The sequence below is a fragment of the Dermacentor albipictus genome, chromosome 3 (assembly GCF_038994185.2).
Source record: "Dermacentor albipictus isolate Rhodes 1998 colony chromosome 3, USDA_Dalb.pri_finalv2, whole genome shotgun sequence".
NCBI classification, from domain to species: Eukaryota; Metazoa; Arthropoda; class Arachnida; order Ixodida; family Ixodidae; genus Dermacentor; species Dermacentor albipictus.
The window spans coordinates 22,461,565-22,478,680 of NC_091823.1; the positions used below are offsets into that span (position 1 = coordinate 22,461,565).

The following is a 17,116-nucleotide window of genomic DNA, read 5'->3' on the forward strand; positions in this document are numbered from 1 at the left end:
AACCGGCGCCAAATCGCTGCGGGAATTCACTGACTAAATTCATAGCAGCCTGTCGTTTCTGCTGAAGACACGCCAAGGTCAATAACTGGGTAATCGACCAGAGTGTGAAAACGAGTTGTCAGAACGAGTTGTCCCTCCAGCATCGGTATTGCCATGTACAGTGGCAACGTGTTCTTCTTCTTTACGTTCTGTGGCCGCAGGAAACAAATAATACGACGTATCGGCTGCTAAGGAATAAATTGTGCAAGAAATTCAATTTAGTTTATTTTCTATAAAACTGCCTCGATAAATTGTTTCGCCTTAAGGCTTCTGTACAAACAACGTCGGCCTCGGTGTCCCCATATAAACAGGCAAAGTGTCTATCTCCTCCCCCCCCTTCCCGTTCTATGGCCAAAGGAAATGCCTAATTAACTAAGATGTATCGGCTGCTAAGGAATAACTTATGAAATACATTCAATTCAGGTTATTTCCTACAAGAGTGTCTGGATAACTTAATTAACCTAAAAGCTTCTGTGCAAACATTTTTACAACACCTACAACAGTTACAACACCTACGACAGCTACAACACCTACTGCATCTACAAATACCTACATGCGTTCGGGGGAATCCTTGTGTGGCACAGCAACACGGCAGACGCGATGTAACGCCCCATTACTCTAAAATGTTAAAGTATTTCAGAAAGAAAAGAAAACATATGCGAGCTTTGTCCTTACAGGTGCACACTTGTTACCTCATACCATTAACATTTTACTTCCCTTCCTTCCCGAATTACGAAGCTTCGCTAGGAACACAAATTCCCGGATGAAAAGATTCTTAGGTTCAGTTTTGTCAAACGGCAGGTCATCATTAGGAACTTGAGGTGTGGAATTATGCATGGTGCGCACATGTGGAACTGTGACCAAAACTGTGTTTCGTTGGCTTCCCTTGTTTCCTCGTCAGCGTGCGATGCTGTTACTTGTATTGAGAACACAAGCAATAAAATAGAGTTCATAATTACCTAAAGGCAAAAAAAAAAGAACGTTGCCTCATCCCAGTTTTTTTATACGAGAATAATAGATCAAAGTGAGAAAGCCACGCACTTTTGACCTATCTTCAATATAATACTCAGTAGAAATGTGCTAGTAAAACATAAGGCTTCCCTTTTACGCGGACCAAGTCTTAACGCTTTTGAAGATACAGGTACTTCTCTCAAAGATTTGTGCATTCGTATAAAAGCTGATAGCAGCGTCAGCGAGCGCGTTGTGTCGCTTACCAAAAGGCAGCGCACGGATGATCGGAAGTAGGTCGATTGCTCTTTTCCAGCGAAAAACCAGTCTTTGCACCGGCATTGGAATGGGGCGCTGAGTGTCCGTGCTGGGATACAAAAAGAAAAAGAAAAACACAGGTCTTACTATGTAGCAACAGCCACTGCAGCGAATAAAATTGAACTATACACGAAGCTAGGAAAGCGGCTTCGATAGTCGATATTAATGAAGGAACATGTATAACTAGAGCAGTCTGAGCAGAACAATGCCTAACTTAATTTTGCATTTAGTAAAGCTGCGCCTATAAGGCATCAAAATCTTGAGTGCATTCTTATCAAGATTCCGTAAACGGAAAAAGAACGGTCATAGAATACAGCTTCAGCTAAATGACATGCTTTAGAAAACACCAAGAGCCTTAGCAAATTTACTTGTGATGCTTTCATACTGCTACAAAACAGCCACCACAGTGTGGCTGCACTGAAGAGGAGGAAGATGACGTGGACCCGCTTGATATAGCGTCGCCATTGTGGCCTTCCATTAGCTTCCTCTGAATAAATGTAGATAGCATTGGGCTACAGCTACACGTAACATTAATTTGGTGGAGGTGGACGTTCCCCGTACCCGTCATGGAGCTTCGCAGCGGTCGCAACGGCGACAGTGCAACTTCGGCTCCTGCTGGCAGCACTTCATCTACACAACCGTCTCCGCCTGCAGCCCTTACCTACATCGCCGTTCCCCCCCCCCCCCCCCCCCCTCGGGATCCTGGTGTTTTCAACGGAGTCGGCAGTCCTGATCTTGACGACTGGCTCCGCTTATACGAACGCTTATACACTGAGACGAGCGCAACTGTGAAGAAAATGCCGGAATCAAATCCGAGCCCTAAGCGTAAGCGACAGACGTAGGACAATGTAATGTGTCAGTATTCATGGGAACTTTCGAGCTAACTGTCATCGCTAGCTGGTGGCTTCGATTTTCACCCTGTTTTCCCGGTGAAATGACTCGCATGGAGTATTATTCATGCAGTAGATTCAATTTGACGTGCGTAACAGTAGTATTATCATACTTTATGTTCTAATAAATCATGCCTTACAAGAAAATATCGTGTGGTGAAGCGAAACTTAGATTAATCTATTCGTAACACTGCCAATATTGCAAACAATTATCCTGCAACCAACTAGTTGTACTCTTGTCGTGTTTTAACACAGGCTGAGACTGGTCAGAAATATAAAAAACACTATAAAGCAATTCACCACCTTCGATGTTCATTCTCAATAAAGCTATCCGCAAATAGCCGATGCGAAAGAAAAATACGAAATACTCTTGTTTACTTCTTAGGATGACATACATGATACCAATTGTCCTTAGGTGGGACCCGATAACGTAAAACTAGGGTGCTATAACGTAAAGCTATTTCAAACTTTTCTATTCCAATTCGGCAATCAGCCCTCCGCGATTGTTCAAAAACTTTTTTGGACCACGCCATTTCGCCTGTATGTCATGTGACGTCACGAAAACCGCGATAGCTCCCAACATGACCTCACGTGTACGCACTGATTATGTATGGTTCGACCGAGCAAAAGAAAAATAATTATTTCTGATTCGACGCCTTTTCGCTATTAACCCTCTGCTTTTGGTCAAAAGGCTTCAGGCGGCACCCACTTCACCTGTCTATGATTCGACGTCACAGAACAGCGAAAACTCATTGCGTCAAAGTGACGTGTATGCGTTAAAGATGTATTAATAGCAGAACAAGACAGGATTTTTTTCTGAATAGCCGTAGACTGCCCTGTTCCGAAAGGAATAAAAGATGGCTGCCGCCGATCACTCAAGCACTGGCTACTCGCACCTGCCGGAGAGCATGGGTTTATTTGCGTACAATAAAACCTTTTGCGGGGCCGTATAACGTTATCGAGCCCTTTGAGCACGTAAACGGTATCGCTCTGCCAACTCTCCTTTGCTGAGGATCCGTTTTAGCGGCATTTTTGAATGTCCGTTGCACGCCGCCGCGATTTTAGAGAAGGCACCGCAAGCTGTGTAAAAGAAAGCGGACCAATCGCAGACTCCGGTACCTCCCTCTCCATCTGGTTATCTATATTCCGTTCACTGGCTCAGCCCCATCGAACCCTCCCTACTTGAGCGTGCTCCTCGCCTCTTGTCAGCCAATTAGATAAGAAAAACCGCTCAATCTAGGCAATGTTATTCGTTTTGAAAGCAAACAAAAGTTACCTCCTACAAACGAGGAGAGCGTTTGATTGGACTGTTCAGGCAACGCTGCGGGTCACCGCCCGATGCTTGCGTCAGCGGTTACGTAAATTTGACGTCAGAAAATTGGAATAAAAACATACTGGAATAGTTTTACGTTATAGGGTCCCTATTCAAATCTGTTTTTATTCCGCTCTCCTAACGTCAAATTCAGGTAACCGCCGATGCAAGCAGCGGGCCGTGACTTGCAGCGTTGGTGGAATAGGCTAATGAAACGCTCTCCTCCTTTAGAGGCAGTCATTTTTGTCTGCTTTCAAAGCGAATAGCATTGCCTTACCTCACAGATTTTTCTTATCTAATTTTCTGACCAGAGGCAAGGAGCACGCAGAAGGGGAGAGGGTTTCAGTGGGGCCGGGCTAGCGCAGTGAAAGTTGCTAACCGCATGAGCAGGCCAATCGCCAGCGTCTGCGATTGGCCTGCTTCTTCTGGCATAGCTTTCGGTGTCTGGTAGAACATCACGGCGGCGTGAAACGAAGGGCAAAAATGCACCTAAGACGGATCGTCAGCGAAGAAAATTTGGCAGAGCGATGTTGGGTACGTGCTGATAGGGCTCAACAACGTTATGCTGCTACGAACGAAAAGTTACATTGAGCAAATATATCCATTCTCCCCAGCAGCTCCGAGTTGTCAGCGCCAGAGCGACCAGCAGGCAGCCATGTTCTGTTCATTTCGTAACGGGGCAGTCTCCGACTATTCTGATTAAAACGCAGCTTTTTTTCGGCATATAAATGCATTTTTAATGCGTACACGTCCCTTTGACGCAATAAGCTTTCGCGGTTTTGTGACGTCGCGTGACAGACAGAGGAAATGGACTGAGCCCGGAAAAGATTGACCTATTACAGAGGGCTGATGATGAAAAAGGTGTACAATCGTAAATAATTTTTCTTTTGTTTGATTTACTCATGCATAATAAGTGTGTACACGTCATATCAGATGATGAGCTTTCGCGGTTTTCCTGACGTCGTATGACAGACAAGCGAACTGGGGTGGCCTGAAAAAAAACAACAATTGTGTAGGGCTGATTGCTGAAGTGCAATAAAAAGTTTGTAATAGCCTTATGTTATAGCGCCCCTGGTTTCACATCTTCGAAGAAAATAACAATGGGCATGGACGGGGCAGTATAACAACTCAAAGGCGTTATGGCTCCATTCCAGCGAATGCGAAGGAAACATCTAAAAACGGAAGAATAAAAGCAGGTAAAGACAACAAACTACGACGTGATTGACTATCAGAGAAACTGATTCTGCCAATTACGTGAATGTAGAGCCAAGAATTCATACATAACTCTACCAAGCAGAGCGATCGAATGTGCACCGATGAATGAAGTGCCTTCCTTGTGTGCGGTATACACGATAAAAGCCCTCGAGTGCAACCAAGCCCTTGAGTTGCTAGTCGGCAATTCAATTTGTCTGTTGTTTTTTTTGTTTTTTTTTGCTCTCTGTTGGCGGCTCATACCCACTATGGGAGATTCCTCAAGATATCCGTCTTGCCTTCTCCCTTCTGTCTCGTCTACACGCGCTGTTATTTCCTTCTACGATGTACACGACTCTGAAGATTAGGCATAACAAAGTGATCGTTTTGGTTAGTTTTATTTGTTTGGCGGTAAGGTAAAAAGAAACGTTGCATCTACTTACAGTTTACACCCATGTCGAACATCGCCGCTACTTTCTCGTGTATCCATTGCTGTTCTTCGTCGTCTTCGGTTTCTTCGATGAGAAGCTGCGTTGAAAAACGAACGTGAGTTCATATTTTCCTTCCCTTTTATGTAGGTACGGAAAGGGTGTAACCATTAAGCGCGTGTCCTAACCACAGAAATACAAGCCGATTCCTGAAATAAATGAACGAATGAAAAGTGCGTATGTAAGTAAAAGAGCACAGAAAAATGTTTCTCGTGTCTGCTTAGCCGTCTAACTATATAGATTTGCATGAGACCAATTTCGGCCCGTATATTCACAAACAGTACCTGCGCTAGAATTGTTAGTAAGCGCAAATGTCAGCCAATCAGGGTGTTGAACATGTCACTAGCGAAGACGGCCGACCAACGGCTGATAGTCCTTACGAACGAAGAATTTGTAAATTTGGCCCCTGGCCTATTACGGTGCTATACGCAGATTGTTAGCATCGACAAGTGAAAATCACATCCGCCGTATCAGCGCACAGGTCGACTGTCTCGTTATGTAACCAGTGCGCGACATTGCAGTCAAGCAAGTCTGGCATGAGAAGAAAATTGCCCTCAAGGGAAACTGTCCCACTAAACGCTCAAATTGTGTGAGTGTCGGTTCGAAAAGCTATGAAAGCGTACATGGGTCAGAAAGCCTGGTTGAGCGTGACATTCTTAAAAATCGATATCCTAGCTGCGACTGTTTTTTTTTTTTGATGGGGGCAGATTGCAGAAACGCGTATTTGCTTAGATTTAGCTTCTCGCTAAAGGACCGCAAGGTTGTTAAGATTATTTCGGAATCCTTCACTATGGCATTTTTTAGAGCTTTGAGACCCTGTGTTGCTTTGAGATGTTAAGAATGTATGGATACAGCAACTAATCGTCGATAACTTCGTGCGGCGTGGTTAGCGTACATTTTGCGTGTGTATCCGCATTTCCTATGATTCCACAACGTCGCTCTCTGTGCACTTGAGGAAGAACGCATAGGCGGCGCTAAGCCATTGCAAAACACTTTCATTGAGCATAGCCATATGAAGATAATTAATGATGTGCCACATCCGCCGCCATGGAGATGAGTAGCGCTGGCTAACATTACCAGAGTAAGATCTTGTACACATACATAGCTAACAAAAGTATTTGGACGTTAAAACAGCCATCTCCGTGGATCAATTGGTAAAGCATCACCCGCGTATACCAAGATGTGGGGTTGAATTCCACCGACGGCAAGTTGTCTATTCGTCCACTTTCATTTCCCTTTCCCTTAACCTTGTTACATTTCAATAAAAGCACCGAGCAATTTCCTATATGCCTTCCTTAGCATAATTCTCTGTTGTCTTCATATGGTTGGGAAAAACAACAACCGTGCCCCCTCGGGTTTCCTTCTTAACGTTCATTTCATTGAGTATATTACTCACTTTTGTAGCAGATCACTACCAAGTGGGTCGCGCCGATTACATATGTTAAAATCAAAAGTGACATTTCGCAGCAAATCGCCAGATCCGAAGGTATGGGATGCTGAAAAAAAAAGGAAATTATTTTCTCTTTGTTCCCGTTTGCTAGTCTTTGTGAAGTTTTTACCTCTCATGTTTCATCATGCATAACAGTTCATTCCTCACGTTCCTCAGTTCTGGCATGTTCCGCATGCGTAAGGTATTGTATTCACGTCTCCACGAACAAATACAATGTGGCCGGGAAAAGGCTTCGAACCTGTCCCCGCGTACTTTTATTAACTCTGGCCCCTACAGAAGAGTTTTAGTTTATGCGGGTCTTTTACGTGGGAAATTCAGCATATGAATAGTTATCCTGGGGTTTTTGTTTGCAAATGTAGTTGCATAAAATAAATATATTGAGATATCTTTAAATGACAACTATTTAACTATTCTGGCTTGAGCAGCTCGATAGTTGCGCGTTGTTGATCTGCGTTAGACGAATGCCTCGAGCAGAACGTTGTCTTTACCTTATGTCACCGTTACTTAACGGTAAAGCACGCTTTCCAGAGGAATTTCGAATCCCCCGATGGTTTTACGCCCAGAATTCTTCCATGCGCACTACCTTTTGTGAAGTCGTTTTATCAAATGCGTAAGCATTTCTTTGCTTACACAACGAGAAAACTGTCCGTTCGCCCGTCCATCATGTAAGACGATCGCTTTCAATATAGAGCCCGCAGCAACGAGCGACTTTACATTCGTGCTGCATGTCGCTTCAACGCGAACGAAGCGACGAGAGCACAGCGCTCACCGGGCTCTCGGTACACGTCGCACTCTGCCCCTTTTGCAGATCGCTTCCAAGGTACGGGCGTCTCTCTTCAACGCTAAGTAAGCGGCGATAGCACAGCGCGCTAAGCTATCAGCAGTGGGCACTCTCTGTTGGCACCGCGGGTCGCTTTCAAGATGTGGTCCACGCGGCCGTGCCATACGCAGCCGCCGGCGTGGTACGTTTGGTCCGAGGAATGAGGCACTAAAGAGCGATAGCTGCTTATAATGATTGGAACGTCATCAGTGCGCCTTGTGCCGCCGTCCGCGCCAGTTCGTTCCGCCGCAGCGCTGTCGTTTGTACTAGCCGGACCAAGTTTCATAACACTGATGATGACACCGAGCTGCGTGGAGATGAGCAAGTGGCACAACGCTTAGGCATGCTTAGACAACTCCCACAGGAGCTTCTGCCAGAATCTTTTTAAAAAATATTTTACGTTTCAAAATAAACGTCGCAAACACTCTAAATGCGCATTATCTTTACAACCTAAATACAGCAAAAACAAGAAATTATGGAGAAACAACCTTTAAGCAATAGTAAGAATCTCATACTGTCCTAATGACTGGAGGAAAGCCCAGACTGTGCCGATATTCAAAGCAGGTAACTGTGCCCTAACAAGTAATTACCACCCGATATCACTTACAAGCATTCCCTCAAAACTAATTGAAGATGTCATTGCATCAAGCCTGATGACTCATCAGGAATCAACAAACTTCTTTTTACGTCGTTAACGCCGATTTTAGGAAATTTCTTTCCTGCGACACCCAGATAGGCGAGTTCACGCACGTACATGGATGACCATCTCCGAGCAGATACTATTTTTCTTGACTTCGCGAAATCATTTCGCCGTGTCCTCCATAACCGCCTTCTCACAAAACTTTCGTGTCTCTGTATCTCCTAAATTCTGGTATCTTGGCTGCAACATTTTTTACTGACCGTACGCAATTCCTCTCAGCTAATAACCGTCACTTTTCACCGAGCACAGTGCTTCTCTGGAAGTTAAAAAACTTGCCTACAAGACGTTCATTCGACCTAAACTACAGTACGCGCCATCGGTCTGGCATACATCACAGTCTTAACTCACTGCGGACTTGGAAGCAATTCAGAACCGTGCGGCACGTTTTACAACGTGCCGCACGGTTCTGAATGATATCAACATCACACTACTAAACTTATCGCTAGCTCCCGTCTCATCGCCTCATACCGCTTCATCTCGCGACTGTGCCTTTTGCGCGCCTTCTATTATAACCCAAACCCTCGGAATCCGCTACTAAAACAACCATTAAGCAGATCTTCCGGCATCAGTCACAGTCATTTTGGAGCGTCCATTAGAAGCCGCACGTCTGCTATGCAAAGCTAATTTTTGCTTACATGCTATGAACTTCTGTAATAGCCTACCCGATATCATTACAAACAAAAGCGTTTTATTTAACTATGTTACTATAATGCCTATTCAAACATGCCTCGCGTTGCTTGTTATATGTCGTTACAGTTTAAGCACCAACCTAGAACACATTTTTCTGGGCTATCCTTACTTTTTATGCATTTTGGGTTTTTTGTGCACAGTTTGTTTTCACAGAATCTTGTGAACACTGTTACCTTTGTTACACTTTATAAGCACCTCATGGTGCTTGCCTTTTTTCTTCTTTACCTTGCCCTTTACCATGTTTTTGCAGTGATTACTTTCCCATAGAACTGAGCCCCCTTTCCACCCTCTCTCTTTACTTTAATGGCTTCAAAACCTTAAAGTGAAAATAAAAGAAAGAAATGCGCAAACTCACATGGCTGCCAACATATATATGTTGCGTGTGTGTTACCCAAATGCCTTCCTAAGCGACAAGAAGACGGGCTGTAGAATGTAGACATGAATATCAAAATCCATGGGAATAAATTCTGAATATTAACAACCAGCGCCTCCATCGACCGTGAGCTGGGAACAAGCACTGCAATGTTGTCTATCATGAAGAGCAATAAAATATGCAACATATCGTGGTTTAGGTGAGGAAATCGATCCTGTTCGTGCAGCACCATGTCACACATGCCGCAATGCTATCTTTCGCTACCAAACCTTATGTGCAGGTGCTTGGGAAGTACGAGAGTCCATGAAACTCCACAGTTAAATTACGCGCAGGAAAGAACGATTTGCGATGGATGAACGTACCGCACGAAGTCAAAGGTTTAAGTGTACAAACGCAATTTAAGGTTATTGCTCTCATTTTGTTGTTGTTATGTTAGAGGTTGCCTACAAAGTAGATTGTCGCAGTTCGGTAAGCTGGCTTTTGAAAACATGGCCACAAAATGTTGCGGCAGTGCAGGTGCAAATCTGTCCGCTTCGAGACCTGCTCGCGTAAGTGTCCTAGAAGTTCCGACTGTAACGACTGTACTTAAGGTCTACATTTGCGATAAGGCGCGAACGTGACCTCGGTGAAGATGGAAGGCAAGCTGTAAGCCGGATGTCCATAATTTCACGGTACGTGAAGGAAAAAAAAAAGAAATTGAATTGGTCGGATTCTGGAGCGAATCTCGTTTAGGACTACTAAGCCTGACGCAGCGATCACGTCGTCAAGCTGCGACGAAAGCTGTGTTGTTTTGCCTCTTCCCATTTCGAAGCCTGACGTTCATTACTCTACGCCGAGGACATCTCGCTACTAGCGCGTGTTCCGCTTTCCATTTCTCAACTGCTCATAGCGAAGGAGACAAGAGATTTAGACTACGTGGTTGTTTACGTCTGCGCACTGCTGGGGTGGTGCAGGGGCTCGGACATTTTGCTCCCGAGTACAAAATCTCGGTATCGTAAATACCTATCGCGGTGGCCGGGCTCCAGTGTAGGCTGATAAAGAACGCTCGTTAAAAATTAAATCATGGTGCTTTACGTGTCAAAACCACTTTCTGATTATGAGGCACGCCGTATTGGGGGATTCCGGAAATTCGGACCACCTGGGGTTCTTTAACGTGCACCTGAACACGTAAGTACACGGGTGTTTTTCGCATTTCACCCCATCGAAATGCGGCCGCCGTGGCCGGGATTTGATACCGCGACCTCGTGCTTAGCAGCCCAACACCATAGCCACAAAGCAACCACGGCGGGTCAAAGAACGTTTGTGTACGTAGACTTAGGTGCATATATATAATAAGCCCCACACTTCACATACATACTCTTTTTTCCCCGTCTGAAACACCTAATGCTAACGCGTTAACAATTCGGAATCCTCTATCATGGCACCTATAATATTCGAAAGTGTTGTTCTGGAGCAATGTAAAAACTAACCGCGCGGCAAAGACAAAGGCAAGCAATACAAAACAAGCGGTGACTATGCTGTGCAGCAAGATGTGCAGTAAGATGTATACATTAAGCCCTTTCCCAGTATAATATCTAGTCGATAGTTGAATAGGCAGAGCTTGTGTTGTATTGCTCGCCTTCGTCTTCGCTGCGTCGCTTTTAGCTTTATCCACGAACCAGCATACCAAATTGTCTAGTTCTTTCGCCTCTTCGCTATGGGACGTCGAACACGAACAATTATTATTTCCGCACGTCGTTAAGGTTCGGCGTGGAACCGCCTTTATTACACGTTTCACCCACTTTTGTGCACTATAGTTCAGTACAATATCTTTTTGTTTTTTTCATCTTGTGTTCGAAGGTTATCGAGGACGCGTAGTCACAAATGCATTTACAAATTTTGAGACAAGAAACAGCTGACATCGTGTTCTCCAGCGCACTTCCGATTGAGATTTTCTCCTGTCGCTGTGGTATTTAGCCGTCGCCGCTTGCATATATTTGCACAAGTGACGTTTTCCTGTCACTTCAAGGTAAACAAGCATAGACACGACGACGACTATCAGCGTCCTTCATCAAATCCCCGTGTGCCACACAACCCCTTGCCCGTCACTGTAATCTCGCAATTACTGTAATGGCGCAGATTTTACCATACGTAGCTGTCCTCTCCGTAGACATATATTCTTCCTTTCGACGATAGCATCGAGCGCGCAGCGTACGGGCTGGGGACCACCACTCAATGTACACCCAAATGCCACCGCGGGCGTGTATGTCTAGGTGTCGCTTGTGTAGAGAGGACCGACGTTCGATACAGACCGCGGGCTACAGGTGCAGCGTGTACGAATGGACGAAGCGCTGCGGGGAAGGCGCTTTACTGGGGGAACTTTCCCGAGATGGCTACGAAGCTGACGTGGTGTGTCGGCCCAAACAGATCGATTCGAACGGCACGTGCTCAAGCTGCTTTCTTGTTTTCTGGCTTCACGTTTTTTCGCCTCTTCTAGCTTTCGCATAATGCTTTGCAAATACTGCGGGCCACCCACGGAAAGTCGAAGAACGCCGCGACCGGCTGACACTAAATATGAAGGTGGCCCGTGCTCCGCCGTCTTTTTGCCCTCTTTTTTTCTTTATCGTCGTCACAAAGAGAGGGACGAGGCTTTCGTCTAGCAGTGTTTCGCAATCTTGCGCATCTGCCGGATCGATATCTTGATTTGTCGCGTGCTATCGTGACTGCACTGCTGCAAGACGACAAGCAAGAAAAACAAGCAGATGTAGGCGGTAGGAATTCCTTTTTCGTGGCCAACGCATTCGCTTTGCAACGGAAACACAAAGAGAAACGCGAGGCAGCGAAGATTGCCTTTTGCAAAGAACAGAGGGAATCGCAACCCCTATTATGTCTCGGCTGGTATGGTCGGATAGCTCTGATCACACGTCGGAAGGTGTTCATGTCTCTTATCCCTATTCTTTACCTGTGGGCAACACTTTAAGGACATGGAAAAAAAGAAGTGGGAACGGGTGGAAGGTCCGCGAATATATCTAAATACAGTGATTTTACTGTTTTACTGGGCCACATCGTGAACACAAGTCCACTGGTGCACAGACAGATAGCTTGTAAGACCGGTCGGTAAGACCGGTCTGTCTGAATGGGTCCGCTAGTTCTGTGGAATTATTCCTTTCTTTTCGAAGCCAAAATCAACGGTAGAAAATAATCTCGCGCCCTAGCCAATTAAATAGAAATTGCCAACTACAGCTGAACCTATCTTACAACTGTTTGAACATCTGCTATTAATATTTTTAAATACATATTGAGGATTGGTCATTCCTGTGCCCCCCCTCCTCCCATTATTTTGTTATTCTGCATATTTTCCTGCTGATTTATACACAGCTCAGTCCGAACACTTTAAAATGAGTTGTCAATGGACGCGAATAAGCAATGATGAGCTTGGGAGAACTGACGCGACGATATCAGACAAGCTATATGCGCCAAATTTAGTTTTCCTTGTAGTCTCAACATGGCGTTCTATATTTAGAGCTCCTACGAAAATTGAATGAAACATACATAATTTTCCTTAGCATAGAAGGAACCAATAGTAATAAGCTCTGTGACATATAAACGAGAAATTTAAGATTCATTTACTCTTGGGATCAGATTTCATGTCGTTGTGTTCTTTATAAAAATTCCTCAAATAGAAATAAAATTCTTTTAACATTTGGATGACGCTTAACCTTCGCCTTTAAGAGTGGAAGGCGACAGCGTTCAAAGATCCCTGACTGTTTCTCACACGTCCCGGCAACTGCAGCATCTGTAACCGCGATGTTTGCCGGGAAACGCTGCCGGCGAACGCTATACACGAAGGCGAGCGAGAGATCTCTCTGGTAGAAACGCGGCCTCGGATGCGCGGAGGCGAGCGCCATCTGAGTGATGTTGTTGCAAGGAACAGAGCGCGGCGCGCTGCTCTGTGATTGGTATAAACGCTAGAAAAGGGGTTTATCTTTGAGTTCCCGCGTAATATAATTGTGTTTTCTGGTATATTCAAATTACAATCCGACGTTATCATGTCTGTAGTTCGTGTTTGTGTCTTACTTTACGATTTTCTGACGCATCTTACTTTGAGGAATCCAATTAGTTCAGTAACGCCTCTGCGCCGCGCGATTGTGGTTGGGAACGATTTTTCACCATACGACGTCCGATGCAAGAGGTCGACACCGGGTTTTTACGACACGGGGCCTTTAACGCTGTGGCGTTAAAATGAAGCGTCATGTTTATGCTTTGTAGCGAAGAAGAACCGCCGGTCAGACAGGCGCCGTCGCCAGTATTTCAGGGTTTCAAGCATAACGAACAAGAAGCGTTTACAGTCGGGGACAGTTCTGGCAGCTCGCAGGGATAAATATCCGCAACGAGTTCGAACTCTCCTATCTCTCGTACCCAGTAAATGAACACCTTAACAATTTCTCTAACTCAGCAATTATTCTCAGCCCTTTCTAATGCAACTTAATGCGTAGGAATTACTGTGCATGCCTATGAAATATGCTGGCGGCTTGTCGAGAAGACTTTTGCGAGATTAGTGCTTTTGCAAACAGTGCTTCCAAGGCACCATTGTCTGCTGCGTGAGGGGATCCAGGTCACGGGCCAATAAAAGTAAGTTTACCCACTGGTTGCAGAGCTCAAGCAGTAAAACTGCGCAAATTTCGAAGGGAAACTTAAGCAAGACAAGGCGACGTGTGACGATCGCTCGAGTGCGACGCGTGACGCCACCGTGCGCGCCCGACGAGTGGACGTGGACGACGCGGACAGGCAAACGCACGCACGCGCGTCCCAGTATACACAGTTCGGGTCGAACAGCTTCGACGTCAAGCTAGATTGCGCACCGCGAGTTCGTGGAACACGGACGAAGCAGTCGATACCGAAAGCTGCCGCTCGTTTAAACCTTGAGATCAAAATCTCGGAACTGACTTGGCAAAGAAGCCGCGCTTCCATCATGAACGTCTTGTACACGTTCGGTCTGCGGCACCCTTTCGCAACCTTTCCCCAAAGGCATGAATACAGAACACACCAAGTCTTCTTATTCTTTTTCATTATGAATATTAATGGACCTGTAAGGCAGTAAGTGTAGTCATCAACATATACGTCACAAGAATCCAGAAAGAGTTATCGGCTACTATTGATGTTGCCACTGGCTTTGTACATCTCGTCTTGATATCTGTCTCTCGCGATCCGCATGTGAGGCTTTGCGATCCAGAAAACCGCTGCGTAAGGCGGATTTGTTTTAAGAATGAATATATGTCGCTTTCTGCATGGACATAGTGACAAGTGGAATACAAGAAGTACTACTGAACTAGACGGCACGCTGCGAGTAAGGTGTTGGCTTGGGCTAGTTGAGTAATGTAAACTCATTCAAAAGTCAGCCCTGATAGTAGCATAGGTTAAACACTAGAAAACAGCTCGGCAAACACGACAAGCTATGAGTTGCGAAGAGAATCGAAAATGATCCTGAATTGTCATCGTATTTATGCCTGCTGGAGTACAAAAGCCTCTTTCTGAGATCTCCAGTTGCTCAGCCGACTGGTTGCTATGTATGCATAAGTACAATGGGCATTATCAATATTAAGAAGGAATAATTATGAGTGGTTGGAAAGGTTAAGAAAGCCAACCGCCATCGCTGCTGACGACAACACTGGGCGGCATCCATGCTTGAAGGGCTTGTGCCCTTATTACAGGAAATCAACTCACCGCCTGAGAAGTTTCTGGCTCGAGATCATGCAATAAATTATATCGCTAAAATTAGCCATGTCTTCCGTTTGGGAAATTACGAGCTTAGTCTTGTGAGTCGGGAGCAAAGAAGATCATCGCTTTGGAGTAAGTGGCGTGCATGCTTCCAATGAAAATGATGAACAAAACTTTCGTTAAAGATAACAGCAAAAAATAGATGTTTAACCATTCCAGAGGTTTTCTTTGGTTTTCCACTGAACTAACAGTCGCGAAAGAACGCGGACTTCAACTTTTTCCTTAGCTCGGCCATTGAACATGGGTGACGGCGACCCAAGAGCACGGCGCTCTATTAACGGTAAGGTGTTATTATCACATAATAACAACCTTATATATCTCCTTTCCTCGGGTCATTGCACCGCCTTCGGGATCGAGTGAGGTCGTAACGGAACGAGTTGTCGTGTTTCTTCACCGGAGTTCAATAAATCAATCACCATGCCATCGTCGTAGTGCAGGGTGCCGCCTTGCTGTTGTCGTCACACACGCGATCGCGTCACGCACCATTGCTCGCATGATGATGGTGATGATGATGATTGGCATCCCCTTCGAAGCAGGGCGGGGACACGTAATCACCTAGCCCGCTTTAATTAAGCTTTACATCATCTATCGCTATCTAGCCTTTTGCCTACCTGATATCGACCTTAACTTTCGTATTTAAAATCCCTACTATATTGTACCATTACCTACACTTACAATGACTCCGGTTATACAAACGTATTCCCTCTTTTCTTTCCACCAATACTCTAATCGCCTCTTACTTATCCCTATTGCTGACCAGCTAATCCTACTATCTTCTTTGAATCCCAACGCTTCAGGAAGGCGGACACTCCCTACGCACCTCGCTGGGTGAATATCTTGGCATTCCATATGGCTGTGCCGACTCGTTACCGGGCTTTTTCTTTTTTTCTTTTTCAACACACACATGCCTCATCCTGGGGTGCATATTTGCTCCTGTATGTTTTTGTCCTCAAGAAGCTGGCTTGAGCCTAAAATTCCAAGGCACTCCCCACTGCTTTATCATATAGATTCTCCCTCCTGATTTCTACGTTACCGTTTTTCTTAATCTCAACGGTCTTTTTTGTTTCGATCATTTACATCCAGTTTGCCGTATCTGTTTTTCCCGCTTTCCTTTTGTGACTCCTGTTTGTCTATTTACACTTTCAATTGCTTTGTACTTGGGTGTGCCAATTTTTTTTTTACCTCTTCCTCTATTCCGTGTCACGCTTTCGAGGCAGAAAAATCGTGCACTTTAGCCGGCCATTTATTTTCATATATGTTCTTTAGTCTTTCGTCAAAACTAATATTGCTCTGCGCTTCTCTGACTTCAAAGGAAGAACAAACCCATACCGCCTTGCACGGCCTCATTTGTGGTTTTACAGTGGGCCCCCATAGTCAGTCGGTCCACCGTCCTCTGGTTAATCTCCAACCCCGACATGATTTCTGGATTAAGGCACGGAATTGCATTTGCAAACGTTAGCGCTGGCTTCATAACATTTTTTACAAATTCCTGTCACCACCTCGTACTTATTGTAGACCCGAAGTACTGTATGGTTCATTATAGCTTCATTCTGTTGGCACATAATTTTTAGATTATCTTGCTGGACGCTTGAGGAGGTCTTTCCTTCGTTTATGTGTACACCCAGGCGTTTATATTACTTGACAATGGATAGGACTTCATGTTGAATTGATATCACGTTATTACACATATCTTCGTTAAAGATCACAATTTCTGATTTCTCTGGGGTAAACTTAAGGCCTAAATCAGTTGCTGCATTGCCACTTATATTCGCAAGTCTCTGTAAATATATTGTATAGTCCGCCAGTAGCACTGTGTTGTCCGCATACATCAACCGAGGGAGCTTCTCTGTACGACATGTAGCACCATCCGGTAACACTTTGCGCAAATCTAAACTACGCTAAACAGCAGCTACTGGCAAAAGGCTTATTAGTTATTTTTAGTTATTATCAGTTATTATGTAAACATATGTAAACACCACAAACTAAGAAAGAGAAACGATGTAAAAATTGTCCCGTAATAGGAACACCATGCCCATCTGCTTGAAGAGGAGAAAAAAACAAAATAGGAAATATAAGGGGAAGGACATAAAAAAAAGTAGATACGGACGCCACAACACATCACACAGTCACATGCAGGGCA

At 44.8% G+C, this 17,116-nt stretch overlaps 1 protein-coding gene across 1 annotated transcript in view; it reads right to left on the minus strand.

Annotated features, from left to right (window-relative positions):
• Positions 1–17,116, minus strand: part of LOC135903914 (anoctamin-7-like) — an 89,830-nt gene that overhangs the window by 64,118 nt on the left and 8,596 nt on the right. The window contains exons 3-4 of the mRNA XM_070534901.1: positions 5,142–5,226; positions 1,254–1,354 (exon numbers count right to left, since the gene is read on the minus strand). Of these exons, the coding sequence (XP_070391002.1) occupies positions 1,254–1,354; positions 5,142–5,226 (186 nt within the window). The remainder of the gene's footprint in view (positions 1–1,253; positions 1,355–5,141; positions 5,227–17,116) is intronic.